The following is a 17,687-nucleotide window of genomic DNA, read 5'->3' on the forward strand; positions in this document are numbered from 1 at the left end:
AAACTGAACTTCATTTTGTCATGAAATCCTTCTCAATTCATCAATCAATTCAATAAAAAAACAAGGAATTATATCTCATGGATATTTTTTTGAGTTTATTTTTTTTGAGTTTATTTAATTCCATTTTATTTTTTTATTGGTTTTTCAAAACATTACAAAGTTCATGATCTTTCATACATTTGACTCAATGATTAAAATCATGACTTAAAGATCATTTAAGAAGTAAATATTGAGTCTTCTAAGCACAAAGTACTTTTCCCCATTTATTCAATTTTTTAAAGTCATTCGGTAACATTTTCTTTACATAGATATTTTCCCAACAATTTGGTGTTTTTTTTTGGGGGGGGGGTAATCAGGGATTGCACTCAGGGACACCTGACCACTGAACCATATCCCAGACATATTTAGTATTTTATTTAGAGACAGGGTCTCACTGAATTGCTTAGCACCTCACTTTTGCTGAGGCTGTCTTTGAACTTAAGATCCCCCTATCTCAGCCTCCTGGGATTATAGGCATGTACCACCAAGGGTGGCTCAACAGTTATTTTTCTTTCTTTCTTTCTTTTTTATTTATTTATTTTTTTGTGTGTGGTGCTCAGGGACTTGCGCATGCGAGGTAAACACTCTACTGAGCTATATCCCAGCCCTCAACAGTTTTTGATTAACACTAAGTCAAAGTGTACATAAAGCTATAAGATAAGAGAAAGGATTTACTCTGAACAAAGTACTTTTCTAAAGTGGTAGTTTGAGATAAGCTCCAAAATTAAGTAGAGAAGCCTTCTATTGGATTCATTTTCTTATCAAACTCCTATATTTTTAACAGAATCCTGCTTTGGCTCAACTATTTTTTTTTTCTTCAGTACTGGAGACTGAGCCTAGAGACAATACAACACTTAGCTACATCTCCAGTCCTTTTTTTGGAGACAGGGTTTCACTAAGTTGCAGAGGCTGTCCTCAAACTTTTGATCCTCCTGCCTCAAGTCTCCCAAGTAGGTGGGATTACACGCACGTACCCCCATGTTTGGCTTCAACTTATTTTTCATCTTGACATGTCTTTGTTCATTAAAGCTATCTATTATAATGTCAACAATCCTCTAAAATTTATCTTTATTAAATATATATTTTTACGTCATGCCCTGATTTTTATATTCTAGTCTGACTTTTCAATGAAAGTTACAGTTCTTAGAAAAATTCATAGACGACATAATTTCCATTGATTTTTAGGAGACGCAGAGTTATACTGGTCATAAAACTACCATAAAGGATGCCTGAGTTAGAATGAACCTATTTTCCTAAGGTTTCTATTTAGTCTGTTGTTACTTACAATAACTTGCTGATAGTTCTACAGGCATAATATTAGGCACATTAATTACACTCATTTATGCAAGAATAAAAAAGTAGTTTTTTAAAACTACTTTTAAAAAATAATTTCAGGGGGCTATGATTAGAGGTCAGTGGTAGAGTTTGGCAATAACAAGTGCAAAGACCAGAGTTTGATCTCCAGCACTGAAAATAGTTTTGCCATTTATAAAAAAAAGTTACAAAAACAGTTAAAAGAATTTTTCACTCAAATTCCTCAAAAGTTACCATTAGAACATTTGAATTTTTAAGCAACTTAGCTAAACATGATGGCACATGGGTGTAAAAAGTTTAGTATACAAAAGTTTGGTATACAATAGTTCTTAAAGAAATAACAAACTAAACATGTAATTCAAAATTAAAAAAAATAAGCTCATGAATCAAACTGAATTTGAGTTTCTAACTATATTGCAGCTCCAGCTGCCTATACATACAAAGGATCAATTATTATAGAATATAAATAATAATCTTAGTACAGCCTGAGTGATCCTTATCCAAACACTTGGAACAGTATTTCTGATTTTGATTTTTTGAGATTTTAGAGTACTTGCATATGCACAGTGAAATATCTTGGGAATGTAACCCAAGTTTAAACCCAAAATTCATTTATGTTTATACACAACCCAAAGGTAATGCTATATAATATTTTTGGCGTACGGTCACTTTGACTGTGACTTGTCATATGAAGTCAAGTATTGAATTTTCCACTTCTGGCATCATGTCACTCTCAAAAAGTCTGAATTCTTAGATTAGGAATGATCAACATATTTCATATCAGCAATTCCAAATCTCCACAGCTACAAGATTTTTTTCTAGCTCTTTTGGCAGCAAAATCTGACTGAGTCAATTTACAGACAATATATTTTATAATGTGACCATTTGTAGGTTATTATCTGATGCTGTCCTAGACCTATGAGGGGTGAATGTAACCAAAGGATCAAGAACTTCAGATAGGAGAATGTAGATCTTTAACAGTCATTATATACTATTTACTATGTGTCAGATACTACTTTAATCCTTTCAATAAGCAAGTAAATTAGATCTTACATAGGTCACCTAACATGTATCATATGGTAGAAGCAATATGAATCCCGTCAAAGCCTTAACCATTTTTCAAAGTTGAAAAAAAGAATTAAAAACTACCTCTTAGAACAGAATACTGAGGGTATGGGAGCTGAACAGAATTCTTTGAAAAGATTTAGCATTCTGTTCTTCCTCCTTTCCAGCAAATATCACTGCAATTATTTAAAACTGTAGTAGTCATTTTCAGATGAATAAATGATAAACACAGATATCCTAAACAAGGTCCTTCTCAATGTCTTTTTAAATTCTTCCCTAAAGGGGAAAAGTTACCTTATACATTTATTATACACTTCCTTTTAGCAATCAACATTTTCTGCAATCCTAATTCTGTTATACACTGATAGTATTAATTATCTAGCCCAAGAAAAGACTATCATTTCAATCAATATGTCTTCAGTGGTTTTCAAAGAGTGATTTTTGTCCCCTCCAAGGAACATGAGGCAATGTCTAGTGACATTCTGTTGTCACGACAGAGGTGTGGGTGTATTTGTGCTATCAACATCTAAGGAGTAGAGGTTAGAATGCTGATAAACACCTTGAGTAACACAAAGCAATTTGTTTAAGTATGTTTATTGCAGGATTATGTGTAATACTCAGAAACTAGAAATCAGCTAAATGTTCATGAATATGAGAATAATTAAATAAATTAGGATGATCATAGGTGGAATACCACTCTAAAACATTGTTAAGTAGAAAAAAAAAACTAGCTACAGGAAAAAAAGTGTATGCATTTATTCACAAAAATTTAATATTTAATCAGGGTAAAGTTATGTCATTCTTTAATACTTTTATTTATTTAAGTATTTTGCACTATATTTTACTTTATTAATTGAAGAAAGTAGAAAATATGATGAGAAGGAAATACCAGTGGTTATATCTGGAGAGTATGATTATAGGTGCTATTTTTCCTTTAAATTATCTTATAATGCAGATGTATTATTTTTATAGTAGCTACTATATGCTGATTCCTTCCTATATACAAGTTACTCTCCAAATCCATTAATATACTAAAAGGCCACACCATATAAGATTCCCTTTTCTAGATGGAAATAAGCTAAGAACCTGACCTTAAAGTATATTATGCATCAGGTGCTAATGTCCTCACAGGAAAATACTGAAAATATAACGGCAACCCCAAATCTTTGAAAATTTATGAGCAAACAGCTAATGCAAGAACAGTTTGGTTTATCATTTTAGAGACCTAGGATGTTCCAAAATATAAATCTGGTTACTAAACTCAGGAAATATACTGACTGAGAGTAATATTCTTGGAAAAAACTTTTTACACACACTCACATGTATATACAGATATGACAATGTTATACTTGGAGACATATACTTTTGAATACTGAGAACTAATTTTGGATGACAATCATTCTGAATTGTTTCCTTCATAAAACAGAACACATTTATATTTAGTTACCTAAATTTCCAACAGAATGTCAATTTCTAAATACATGTTTCAAAATGCACAAAAGAATCATCTCATACTTGATTAGTACAAAGAATTACTTTACTTTTGGAAAACAACCAGGAAAAAAGAAAATCACTCATACAAATATTTATGTCTTGCAACATATACAATAAACAGATAACATCATCTTGTAATTATATATTATCTTTTGAAAAAAGTCTTACTAGAATAATAATTCTGATAGCCCTATTTTTTTTTTTTTTCAATTTGTGGAATAGTTAACTGGAAAACAACCTTAGAGTTCAATTTCCTAATTGTAAAGATGAAGCTCAGAGGGTGCAGTGGCATACACCTACAGACCCAGCCATTGGAGAAGCTGAGATGGGAGGATCACTTGAGCCTAGGAGTTCTAGACCAGTATGGGCAACAACATAGTGAGCCACTATCTCAAAACAAAACTTAAACACACACAAATAAAAATAAAAACGAGACTCAGAGAAAGAGATTTGTTCAAAACCCCACAATTACTATGAAGCTCAAAGTCAAAGGTTTTTTTTTTTTTATTATTACATCCAGAACATTGACTTCTGAAAGGTGTTATCCAATAATTTAGTTGGCTAGTTACAGTTCAATCTTTTCTTGGTATACACAAGGAACTGGTTCCAAGATCCCTCTCAGATACCAAAATCTGTGCATGCTTATACAAAACAGTGTAGTATTTCCATATAGCAAATGCTATGTGAGTAATTGTTATACTTACTGTTAGGGAATAATGATAAGGGAAAAAAAAAAAGTCTGTACATGTTCAGTGCAGATGCAGCCCCCATCACCTAATAATTCCAATCTGCAGTAAGTTGCATCTGAAGACATGGAATGTACTCTGTACTCTGTACTCTTGGGGCCTTTTTGACCCAACACTCAAAGAGCAGCAAACTAATCCTTGTGGTATTATCTGTATAGAAAGATTCACTGTTAAATGTTTCCAAAGTCTTCTTCCCCACAGCTGGCTTTTTTTTTTTTTTTTTTTTTTGGTTCTGTAGATGGTAACCCAGGGATGCTAAACCCCTGAGCCACATCCCCAGCCCTTTTTCTTAATATTTTATTAGAGGTAGGGTCTCGCTGAGTTGTTAAGTGCTTCGCTAAGTTGTTGAGACTGGCTTTGAACTCAAGATCCTCCTGTCTCAGTTTCCTGAGATGTTGGAATTACAGGTGTGCGTCACTGTACCTGGCCCCATATCTGGCTTTTAAGTGAAATCTTACTTGGAATTCCAGTGTAGAAACAATGACAAAAGCTAGGTTGCTTTTAAAACAGTACAGCACTTTTGCTGATTTACCACTTTGTACTTTGAAGCCCCTGAAATACTCTAATGATACCTTAGGTCTTAAAGAAAAGAGTTTATTTCTAATTTATGAGATGTTCGAGGGCATTGCTCAAATGATCAGGATCCCTGGTGAGACTGTTAGAAATACACAATATTGAACTCCAAGTCAGGCCTACAAAAATTAAATCTCAAGCATATTTAACAAGATACTTGGTAGATAACTTTTGTTAGACACATTAATATCTGAGAAACTTTTCAGAGAATAAAGAAAACATACATATCACATGCCCAAATTTTGTTAAGTCACCTGACATGCAATGATCATCGTTATTTTGAAATCCAAAAACAGTTTACAGATCACACTTATGTAGCAAGGCTCAACAGCAAACTAAATCTTAAGAATGCTCCTGATGAAATCAAATACTGATATACTAAGAGTAAGAAACTTACTTCTTATCAAAAATTGTTGAATTCTCTTTCCTCTTGGTGAATCCAGTGGGTAGAAGTTTTAAGTCAATACCTTGCTTTCGAGCACGATTTTTCAAAAAGCACATCTAACAATCAAAACCAAATAGATAAAATTAATTTTACAATGCTTTACATTTTATAAATAATATGTTCAATGGTTCAGTTTTACTGAATAATTATCATGTTTCATGGAAAGACGTTAAACAAAATCTCTACATCCACTAAGAGATAGGTACTATTATGACCCTCATTTTAGGAGTTAAGAATTAATGAGATTCCAACCTCATGCAACTATCTCAAAGTAGCAGAACCTGTATTCAAATGTATATGTTCTATAAGCCAAAGGAAGAATTTCAGAGACTTTTATTGTTTTGCAGTGCTGGAGATTAAACCCAGGGTCTCATGTGTGCTAGGCAGGTGCTCTACCATTGTACTATATCCCCGCCTATAGCTTTTTCTTTCACTGATGGTTTTGCACCATAGTTAGTTGAATACACCTGATTTTGTTTACTAGACAGGTAGCCCACTCAAGGGAGAAATCAAGGCACTGCCTAGCATAAGGCCTAGTTAAAGTAGCCACTGTTGTGGCCAGTACCAAATGGCAATATAAAAACATCTGGCTCTAACATGTGTTACTCCATGGATTACCTGGGTTGGTTAAGCAGAGCTAGGCAATTTTGGAGAGTTGCAAAGATAGTAATATTATCATGTCTCTATTAAGTCAAAAAAGACAAAAGATCATTCAAAGAAAAGACAAAATATATATTTTTGGCTAAGTGAATGGGGATCTAGAATTTACAATGTAAAGTTAGATAATCAAGTCATAAGCCAAGGGAAACATGGAAAGGAAGAATCAGCTATTACTGGCAAAGCAATAAAATGACTTAAGAAATTATGTATAAGTTCATAACTTAGGCAACCATAGCTTTAGTAATGTGATATTATAAGGACAAACTTTCCCATTGAAAACATCTAAGAATATCAGATAATAAGAGAAATACATATATGTAAATAAGTATATTTTTAAAAATCACCTTAAAAGCATTTAAGAGCTAACAAAAACCAGGAAATAGACCAATATATAATGAAAAGTGAAAACTCAGTGAGTTAAGAAAAGCAATGAAGACATTTCAGTAAATCTGATATTGTTTCCTTCATTAATTCTAGCAAATATAGGTTTCTCTTTTCAATATCCTTCTCAGCAAGGTCAGAATTAAAAGCCAATCATCTACTAAAAATCTCTACTCAAATTAAGCAAAATGTCAAAATAATATAGACACAGGTGAACAGAAAACAAGTCTACCCTAAGACCATCCTAAGAGACTTGTATTATTTGACTGGAACAGGTCAAATGATGATAGAAAGAATAAAGACAAAAGAAAATGAAAAACATGAAGATAACACAAAATAAACACTTACTGATAAAATAATAATTACTACATAGGGATGTTTTTAAAAAAAGACAATTTAGATACCCGAAAACAATAAAACAAGCCATTACAGGGCTAAATGGTGCCCTGACCCCAATCCAGCCTGCTGCCAATTTTTACATATAAAGTTTTATTGGAATATAGCCTGGCCCATTTGTTTATGCTGTGTATGCCCTCTATTTTGCTGCAGGAACAAGTGCTGCAGGACCAAGAGTGAAGTAGTTCTTTAGTCACTGGAATGGTAAGGGGAAGGGCTCTTTGCTAGTATCTCCATTTCTATAAGAATATATGGCTATAGATTATAACCACAGATTTATACATGCATTTTTGGTAAAGAACTTATGCTTATTGTGCACAAAGTTAATACTTTATTACATAACATCTAAGATTTCTAGATGTCCTGAGGTTGACAGTGTATTATTAAAAAGAAGAGCTAGTGAATTAGACAATTTGTAAATATCTTTTTGGCATAACTGTTAGGATAGATGCATCTTAGACATGAAATTGTTTTAACTCTGGGCAGTGAGTATCAGAACTTGTATATCAGGCTGGCAACAGAGGGGCAGAAGGCAGCACACAGGTAAAAATGGGAGCAAGTGTTCAAAGATTTACATTTTGATGTGAGCTACTACTGATGTGTGTGCATTTTCAAACTGTATTGTAGAAATACTTTTAATTCACTTGGAAGATGATTTCTTGCTACTATTTTAGTAGTAGAAACCTGATAATGAACTCTCTTAGAAACATTATATTTAGTATCTGTTGCTTTATGTCTCCTTTTTAAATTTTAAGGGAATGCATTATTTTAGTTGTAACTCTGCCAATGTGTCTATCTAGAAGCCTGTTTTCATTTCTGGCTTTAGTGAAATTTTTGTCCCCAAGAAAGACAAGATTAAATTTTTTCCTAACAGACTGAGTTGCTATAGTGTGCTCTAGGTTATCAAAAATACTCATGTAGCTTTGCAATTTGAATTGGTGAATATTCATGATGTGCAGGAAAGCACGAACACACTATGATCTCAATTACACAAAATGAAATGTTGTATTTATATATATATATATATATATATATATATATATATATATATATATATATATATTCAGGTCCTAGAAGGACATGTCCAACTAAGCTGCTTGTGACTAAATGACTTTATTCTTTGCTTGTGTTGTTCTATTTCCTATAATGCACACACTAACTTAAAAAAAAAAAAAAAGCTATTTTTTAAAAAAGAATAAAGTAGTTTTGACAGAAATCATATGGCCTAAAAAGACAAAAAACAAAACAAAAAAACAAAATTCAATCAGTCCAAAGGCAATATAAACAAATGGGACAAACAGCACAAATAAAGTGACAAATTAAGGTATAATATGTAACCAATTTTATTAAAATGAACACAATGGTTCAGTTAAACGTTACACATTGGCAGATCAGCTAAAAACTGGAACATGACTATGGTACGAACTTAACAAAAGACCTATTCAAAACATAAAAGTAGAAAAAGGTAGAAAGTAATAGCAAGGAAGAAAACTCCACCATGCAAATACTGGCAAAGAACTAATAAAGTTTTATTAATATTGAACAAAGTAGACAAAAATCTACAAAGAAGGATATCTCAAAATGCCAATGGTTAACTACACCAAGAAATAATACCTGATGCATTTAATATTTTAGTCTTAAAGTATATGAACAAAACTAACTGAACAACAAAGGGAAACTACAAATTGATTGTTTGGCTTTACTTACTGGGACATGATAACATAACTCTCTCAGAAATCAAATAGAAGCAGATAAAAAAAGAAAAAAAAATGAAGGTTATAAGGAATCGGAACAACATACTTAACAAACTTGACCTAAAAAGGCCATAAACTTGTCCTTCAGTATCTGTGGAAAACTGGTTCTAGAACTCTTATGAACACCAAAATATGAGGATGCTTAAATCCCTTATATAATGGCATAGTATCTGTTTATAACCTCTGCAATTCCTCCTACCTACTTAAAAATCATTGCTAGGCTACTTATAATTACCTAATACAAAGCAAATATTTGTTAAGAGATAATGTTTAGGGAATAATGACAAGAAAAAAAAATCTCTACTTCTTCAGTACAGATGTAATTAAAAAACAACAACAACAAATATAGAACGTGAACAGTCCCATAAAATAGGAAAGAATATATCTCATGGTCCAAACTCCATGTTGGTTGACTACTAATTTTTATCAAATTCCCAGGGAAGAAATAATTCCAATATCAGTCAGTGCATCTAAGAACAAAGTAAGAACAATCCAAGCTAACTTTCACCACAATACATTTTAGGTGGAAGTACAACTATATGTTGATTCCTATGAAACTTTCTCACAAATCATCAAACCTGAGGTGGTCTAAGAGGACTTTCAAAATAGATATTTCCTATCATCACTAGTATTTAAATTGAATTGGAAGTCTTAGATATTCCAATAAGGCAAGAAAGAGAGACAGGTTAGGAGAAAAAAACACAACTGTGATGAATTGTTTATAGAGAAAATTTCAAAGAATATGTAAATAATTTACTGAATTTTAATATTGTTGCTCAATATAAAATAAACAACAAAAAATCTCATTTCTATGTACTGGTCAAGAGAAAATAAAAAATTAAAAATCCTGTTTAAAATAGCACCAAAAGGGCTGAGGATGTAGCTCAATAGTAGAGTGCTTGCCTTGCACGCAGTGGCCCTAGATTCAATCCCTAGCACTGCAAATAGATAAACAATAAAATAACCAGCAATAAATTTAACAAAAAATATATTAGTTCTCTAGTGAAAAAATTATCTATACATAGGTATATTAAAGAAAACTCTATGCAGACACAGCAACAAAAGCAAACGTTTAAGGATTCAATGTTGTGAAGAAGTTAAATCTTCCAAACTGATCTCTGAAATAAATATAACTCAAATCAAAATTCTCAAGAAGGAAAGGGGGGGGGGCTGTGGAATTAATAGGCTGATATTTAATATTGGTATAGAATTGTAATAATTAACAATAATTTATTTAGATTTCAAAATAACTAGAAGAAAAATTTCTAGTGGCTCCAACATAAAGGAATGATAAATGTTTGAGACAATGGGTACATTAATTACCTTACCCCATAAATATGAATAATAATTGTGTATCAATTTAAAAATTACTTTAATTGATTAAAAACCCACTGCAATAATTTGAGAGTTTATAATATTTGTGCAGGATAGACAAGCATCAACAGGATGGATAGACAGACCAGAAAATGACCCTAGCAATATATGGATGCCTGATGTGACAAATTTGGTCCTGTAAAGCAGTAGAGACAGGATGAACTTTCCAGTAAATGGTGCTAGGCAAACTGGATTACCCATATATAAAAGCTAAATAGGACTTCAATTTACATGATTCTAAAAATCAATTCCAGGTAGTTTAAAGACAAAACTGTGAAATGCAATATGATAAAGCTTTCAGAAAATCATGGGATAATATCTTCATAACTGAAAGGTGTTCTTTCTAGAACATGTAAAACTACTAACTATAAAGGAAATGTGGTAAATTTGACTACATTAAGACACTATAGTGGGGCATGGTGGCAAAAGCCTGTAATCCCAGCTACTTGGAAGGTTGAGGCAGGAAAGTCCCAAGTTCAAAGCTGGCCTGGACAACTTGGCCAGATTCTGTCTCAAAATAAAAAATAAAACTGGGCACAGTAGCACATGTCTGGAATTCCAGCTACTTAGGGGGCTGTGAAGAGAAGGAGATGTAGCTCAGTGGTAGAGCTCCCTAGGTTCAATGGCCACTATGGCACACACAAGGGACACTATCAAATGAAAAGATAAGCCATAAAATTAATGGTATTTATAACAATCAATTATTGATTAGCATCTAAGAAATACAAAGAATTCTTATAAACCAGTAAGAAAGAGAAAGTAAAACAATGAAAAAAATCAACAAGACTTGAACAGTCACTACACAAAAGAGGAAATCCACATGTCCAAAAAGGTGTTTATATCTCAACAGAAATCAGTGAATTACAAATGTAAAAACACAATAGAGATCATACACAGCCAACAGATTTGACAAAAATTTTAAAAGTCTGACCAAATCAAGTAAGTATTAAAGACAACAGGTATATTTCCAAATAACTGGTGGGAATGAAAACTGATATAACTACTTTAAAAAGAGTTCCAATCATATCTAGTTAAACTGAAGATATGAATTACAGCAAACCAATTCTACTCTCAAGTATAAACCCTACAAAAACATGTGCATACACAAAGCTCATCAGAAGTGTGAAGAGTAGCACTGTTTCTACCATACCACAATACATAAACACAACACATAAAAATATTAAAAGTAGCTTTTTTTTTGTTTGTTTGTTATTACAGACTACCCAAAGTCAAGAACAAGAGAATGGATAAACTATGGTACTGTAACAAGACAGAAACTATGCAGAAAAGAAAACAGATCACGGTAAGGTATAAGAGGGTGGCAGGGAATTTCTGTGAAGCTGGTAATGTTCTAATTCTAGATCTGGATAGTAATTATATAGGTATTCATGATATAATTAACCATTATACTATATTTCCATTTTATTAACATTTTTACATGCATGCTGTATTTTACAATAAAAGTAATTTCTCTTTAAGTAGAATTTTAATTATGCTTAATTAAGCTTGAGGAAAAATGAGTTGATGCATGTTAATTTTATTTCTGACATGTGTAATGTATTATGTGTACCTATAATACCAATAAAGTGAGGTTTTTAACCCCAGCACCACATAAAAATAAAAACAAATAAAAGGGTATTTAAATTTTGCAACTTCAATATTAAAATGGCCTCTAAAAACTGAATATAAATCTGTGACTTAATCAAAATATCAAAAAATTTCTCAGATACCAGTTGCAAAATATTTCAAATATGAAAGCCTTAGTTTTGCATCGTGCTTAAGGAATGAAAAAGGGATGCAAGCATGAAAATTATGTGTGTTCGAACAGCAAATCCTCTCAGCTCTTCAATCAAAACTAGAGTCTAATCACCTCCTAATTAATTCTAACATCATGATCCAAGCCACCATCATCTCTCATATGGATATCACATAACTTTATAAATGGTCTCCCTGCTTCCATTCTCCCACTCTTAACCCTTAAGTGCACATAGCAGCACGAGTGATCTTTCAAAAAGTAGTGTTCAAAACCCTTCTATGGTTTCTATTTTTTATTTTGAATTCACTTGGGAACCTTTACCCCTTTCTCTAACCTCATGTTCAACATTCTCTTCCTCATTATGATTTAGTCACTCTGCCAATTCCCAAACACACCAACTTTGTTCCTGATGCAGGTCTTTATTGATTGGAAGGAATTGTTAAGTTAACTCCTATAAGAGTTAGAAGAATACTTACATGTTTATTGCTTATTGGTCTTTTCAAGAAAACATCTCTAGAAATATGGTCTGCTGTTCTTGCCACATCTTCTAAGAATCGGTAATCTAAAAATTTCAGGATAGAAAAATAAACAAGTGACATACACCAATATCCAGGAACATATAACAATATCCAGGAACTATGTATAAGATGGCTTACCACTTAGGAGATTCATTTCAGTAAACTGTTGTATTGAAACAAAAGCAGTTTTATTTCGAACTCCATTACAGGTCAGTTCTGCTTTGTGTTTCTTTACACAGGGCAAACTGAAGAAACAAAGAAACAAAAACTTATATTTTGGAGAAGCATACAGATACAGGTAATAAGGTAAGAAGTTATATATATACACACATATACCTGCAGGAGTATCGCATACAACGTGGACATCTGTACTTTGCTTCTTCTGTACCACAAGTTTCACACCTACAAAAGCCCACATATAACATTATCAAAAATTAATGCTACTTATCTATTTATAAATTTTGCTGATTCAATGACTTGTCACAATTTAGGTAGGTAGTCTCAGTGAATAAAGTATGTGCAAGCAATGATAAAATATTTAACAGCTCTCAAATACTGAAATTTCTCTATGAAATCATCTCCAAATGACTACATTTATAATGTAGTAAATGTTATTGCTAAGAAAACATTAATTTTTTTAAATCAGACATTTTTTCTGTACTTTTATCAGGAAATGAGATCATTCGCTGTTATTTGTGACTTGTATTCTGGGTAATCTGGTAAAAACTGTGTGACTGTATCTAGAAGTCTGAGCTATGCTGATATTTTAAAAGTATACACACCAGAAAAAAAATAGTATAAAAGCCAGCCATATTTAAAGAGAGTATTAGTAATTTCTTTTTCTCACAGCTCTACACCTAACTGAGAATGAGCATCACAATTATCTAGAAATATTATTACCCATCATCTGTCCTCAACCGCTCTTCTAGGATCTTGGAATACTGACAATCAAATTACTGTTACTTCTGTATGATTCACCCATGTTCTAGATAGTAATAGTCTCAAGAATCTGACCACAATTTGATTTTCTATGTTGTCACATGGTTACACACTAAAAACAAAAGCAATATTCAAAGATTCCATACACAAGTTTCACATTTGACTTCAAGAGCATTTCTGTTAAATTTTAATTCAACCCACTTTGTCAATGTTGGTTTTATAAGACTTTCTCACATCTATATCCTGTTTCAAAAGACTACTGGGTCTAAAGTATATAAAAGTTAGTCAGATACTGATTCCAAAGAGTCTTCTGGTTTCCAGAATTTTCAGTTCCTAACTTGACCAGTACTTCCTGAAAATTACCCCTTCACATATTTTCACTGAATTTGTTATCTCAAAATACCCTTCCCTTCTCTAACCCTTTTTGCACAACATCACTCTGAGTCCAGGGACTAAATTTGTGTCTATTTTTCACATTTCACCTACTGTTAGTGTGGTTCCCATCACTAAACGGAGGACTCCACAGCTTTAATCACCCAGGGGAATTTCTCCCTGCCCTACCTTGACATGCCCAGTTTCCTCTTGCAGCCCAATGGGGGACTGATCTCAGGCTCTTCTTTCACTTTTGTGTCTTCCGTCATTTCTTTCTTCATGAAATCCTTCTCTTCTTTTACACAGGCTCCATCCATCATCTCCTCCTCTTTTATATCCTGACCAACAAATACCTCCTGTTTTATCTCCAAGTAATCCTCCTTCTCTTCCTTCACTTCTGGCCAGTCCATTACTTCTTCCTTCACCTTCACCTTCTCTTCCTTTACCCCTAGTTCATCCACCTTCTCTTCTTTTACCACCAAACTACTATTATCCACTTCCTGCTTCACCTCTAATATGCCAGTTTTCTCATCCTTCACCTCAGGTCCATCCTCCACCTCCTGCTTTACCCACTGGCCATTCAACAAGCCGCCTTCTACATCCGACCAGTCCATGACTTCTTGCTTTACAATTGTTAAGTCCATTCGCATCTCCTCTGCTTTTTGCCCACTTCCTTCTTTTGCATTCTCTGTCTTCTTCCTTCCTGTAAATCCTCTCCCCTTCTCTCCACCACTGGCCTCCTCCATCCCTGCTAAGTCCCCGACTCCCTCCCTACCGGACTCGGGACTCAGGCGCACCCCCTCAGCTACCCTCTGGAGAACTCCTCCCGAAGTCTCTTCAGCTTCAACGGCAAACTCCATCAGCTACGCTGCCACTCTGTTCTTCGATGTAGCTGCACCACGCTACCAGTAAGAATTACTGGGCAGAACTACAACAGCACCACACCTGTGGAGAAAAGGAGTCGGAAGCTGCGAATGCAGCCTGGCTCGCTGGCCGGGACTGCCGTGAAGCAAAGCTTCCGCGCCACGACACTTCACGACCTGTTGAGTTCTTTACGGCCTAGCGGCGGTCCGGACCCATCCCTTAAGAAAATCTTGTAAAGCCACTCCCACTGTTAATCCCACTTCACCCTTGCCTCAGGAGGCTTCTTCTGAGCGGTGCGGTGTTTACGAAGAAAGCTGAAACTCTTAAATCTTACAATGGGAAGACCCACCCTAATCTGTAATTCTTATCTTTTTTTTTTTTTTTTTTTTGGTACCAAGGATTGAACCCAGGGATACTTAACCACTGAGCCACATCCTAGCCCTTTTAATTATTATTATTTTTGAGGCAGGGACTTGCTAAGTTGCTTAGGGCCCGGTTAAGTTTCTGAGCTAGTCTGAACGTGCACTGCTCCTGCCTCCGCCTCCCAAGCTGCTGGGATGAGGCGTGTGCCACCACACCGAGCTAAAACTGATCTTGTTTGAGAATGGAGGACGCACCTGATGTCATGTGTCTCCAAGCTTCAATTTTTTCACCTATACACTAGGGATGGGGTATTACAAACCTCTTAATGTTATTGCAAAGATTACATGAAATCACGAAGCTCGGGGTGACTCACACAAAGTCAGTATCCAGTGGCTGTTACTACAGGGAATCTGTTAGGTTTCAGGTAGGAAAAGGGTTATTGACTTTTATTCTTTCAACTCAATCAACAATAGCCTGTATCAGCTTGTTCTACATACTTAGCATTCTACAAGACTCTTAGAATACATAATCTTAATATATAACTCTATTTAAAGACTGGGGCAAAAGTTCAATGCACGGGAATAGATCTAAACATAACATGCACTTTCAAAAATAAACACTACCCTTGCATCAGTTTCAAGAATTTTTAAAAAATATTACTATGTTTTGAGCATTAGGCACTAAATTAATCAGACATTAATTTTCACTTAATGTCTCTCAAGATACACACACACACAGAGAGAAGTTATAAATAAATTGCAGAAAAATCAGTAGAAGGAGGAGAGCAGGGAAAAGTAGGGATTGTTGAAGTGCTGGGGACAGAATTAGAGCAAATTATATGCCATGCTTTTGTGATATGTCAAAAATGTATCCTAATGTTTTACTTAATTAAAAAGAATATAAAATATAAAAAAGATATATATTTTTCCTCCCTATGTGAGGAAATTTCAAAGAAATGGCTTTGTGCTAACCCTTCAGGTCTTGTTAATTTGCATTGACTCAAAAATTCCATTCCCTAACACATAGGTTAGGGAATGGAATTTTTGAGTCAGTGAGAAGAACGGGGAAGAGAAGTAATTGTTGCTGCAGTGTTGGGGAATCAAACTCAAGACCTCACACTTGCTAAGTGTACAGCTCTACCATCAAGCTACATCCTTAACCCTGAGGTAATTTTGGAATCTTAGTTGGGCCACTACTGATTGAATAGCTCTGAAAGAAACATTAAAATAAGTATAGCGAATTGAGTAAAATCCCCTTTTTAAGTTGTGAAGAGGAAGTTTCCAGAGAAATCATATGATCAGTTAATCTCTTGCTGGGATACTTAAAGATGCCAGTTGCCCTTGGAGTCAAAGAAAAATTTGGATTTTTTTTTTTCCTTTTTGTACTGAGGACAGTTTACCAACCTTTGGATTTTTTTTTTTTTTTTTTAATTTTCAGACAGGGTATCTCTAAATTGTTGAGGCTGCTCTCAAACTTTCAATTCTCTTGGCTCAGACTTCCAATTCTCTGTGATTACAGACATGTGCCCATGTATAGGTCTTCAAGCTGGATTAATCTTTACATTAGGAAAAGAGTTTAAAATAGAGAAAGCATTCCTGGTGTAGCATGTATTAGTAGTTTGTTCCTTTTATATTGATGAATAATATTCCACTATAGGAATGTACCACATTTATTCATTCATGTACTAGTTGATGGGCATTTAGAGGTTTCCAGATATTATGAATAATTAATACTGTTTCCATATTAATATACAACTTTTTATCTGGATATTTTTATTTTCCTTGAATAGATACCTGGCAGTTGGTCATATGATAAGTTTAGGTTTAATTTTTAAGAAATGGCCATATTGTTTTTTTAAAAGTGGCTATACCATTTTACATTTCCACTGGTTGAGAGTTCCAGTTTCTCTGTATCTTTGTCAACACTTGGCACTATTTTTTTTTATTATGGGTATGTAGTGGTATCTCATTGTTAATTCAATTTTCATTCTTTAAGTGTTGTTGACATCATTTTATATGCTAACTGACCATTTGTGTATTTCCTTTAGTGAAATGTTTATTGAAATATTTTGCCCATTTTAATTCACTTGTATCTTTATTATCAAATTATAGTAGTCTCCATATATTATGTATACAGATTTGTGGTAGACAGATAACAATATGTTCTCCAAGATCTCAAGAGGCTAGTCATATCAATGTGTAGAATGTTACTACTTTATTCCAGAATTAGTCTGTTACTGATAACATAGAATATAACATTATGTTACTTGTGTGTGTTAGTCAGCCTTTGGTCACTGTGACCAAAATACCTGACAAAAACAACTTAGAGAAGAAAAGGCTTATGGTTTGGGCTCATGGTTTCAGTGGTCTCAGCACATGGTCAGCTGACTCCATTGCTCTGGGCCCAAAGTGAGGCAGAATCTCATGAAGGAAGGATATTATTATGTAGAAGTTCAGGGACACCAAGATGGTAGAGATGGAGTACTGGAAAGAAGCCGATAGAGGACAAGACAAGGAGGCGAGTTCTGTCCCTGTTTTAATCAATCCCATTACCACAGTTCCACTAAGGATTTATCACATGACAACTCCCACCAGAGTTCAAATTTTAAAATGACCAATAGAAGTAAAGTGGGCA

The 17,687-nt window shown here is 33.9% G+C and overlaps 1 protein-coding gene across 6 annotated transcripts in view; it reads right to left on the bottom strand.

Moving 5' to 3' along the window:
- The window catches only part of Znhit6 (zinc finger HIT-type containing 6), a 65,670-nt gene extending 50,823 nt beyond the window's left edge, over positions 1-14,847 (bottom strand). For 2 of the 6 annotated variants that reach the window (XR_013427879.1, XM_005334062.5), the window contains exons 1-5: positions 14,016-14,846; positions 12,852-12,917; positions 12,654-12,760; positions 12,474-12,559; positions 5,629-5,732 (exon numbers count right to left, since the gene is read on the bottom strand). Coding sequence is in view for 5 of the 6 variants with exons in the window: in XM_005334062.5 (XP_005334119.2) it covers positions 5,629-5,732; positions 12,474-12,559; positions 12,654-12,760; positions 12,852-12,917; positions 14,016-14,686 (1,034 nt within the window). In the remaining variant the exon portion in view is untranslated. Of the gene's footprint in view, positions 1-5,628; positions 5,733-12,473; positions 12,560-12,653; positions 12,761-12,851; positions 12,918-14,015 lie in introns of all 6 variants that reach the window. The other 4 variants (XM_021732242.3, XM_078026637.1, XM_040288958.2 and 1 more) reach the window with 4 other exon arrangements.
- Between the last annotated feature and the right edge of the window lie 2,840 nt (positions 14,848-17,687).

The sequence above is a fragment of the Ictidomys tridecemlineatus genome, chromosome 11 (assembly GCF_052094955.1).
Source record: "Ictidomys tridecemlineatus isolate mIctTri1 chromosome 11, mIctTri1.hap1, whole genome shotgun sequence".
Lineage (NCBI taxonomy): Eukaryota > Metazoa > Chordata > Mammalia > Rodentia > Sciuridae > Ictidomys > Ictidomys tridecemlineatus.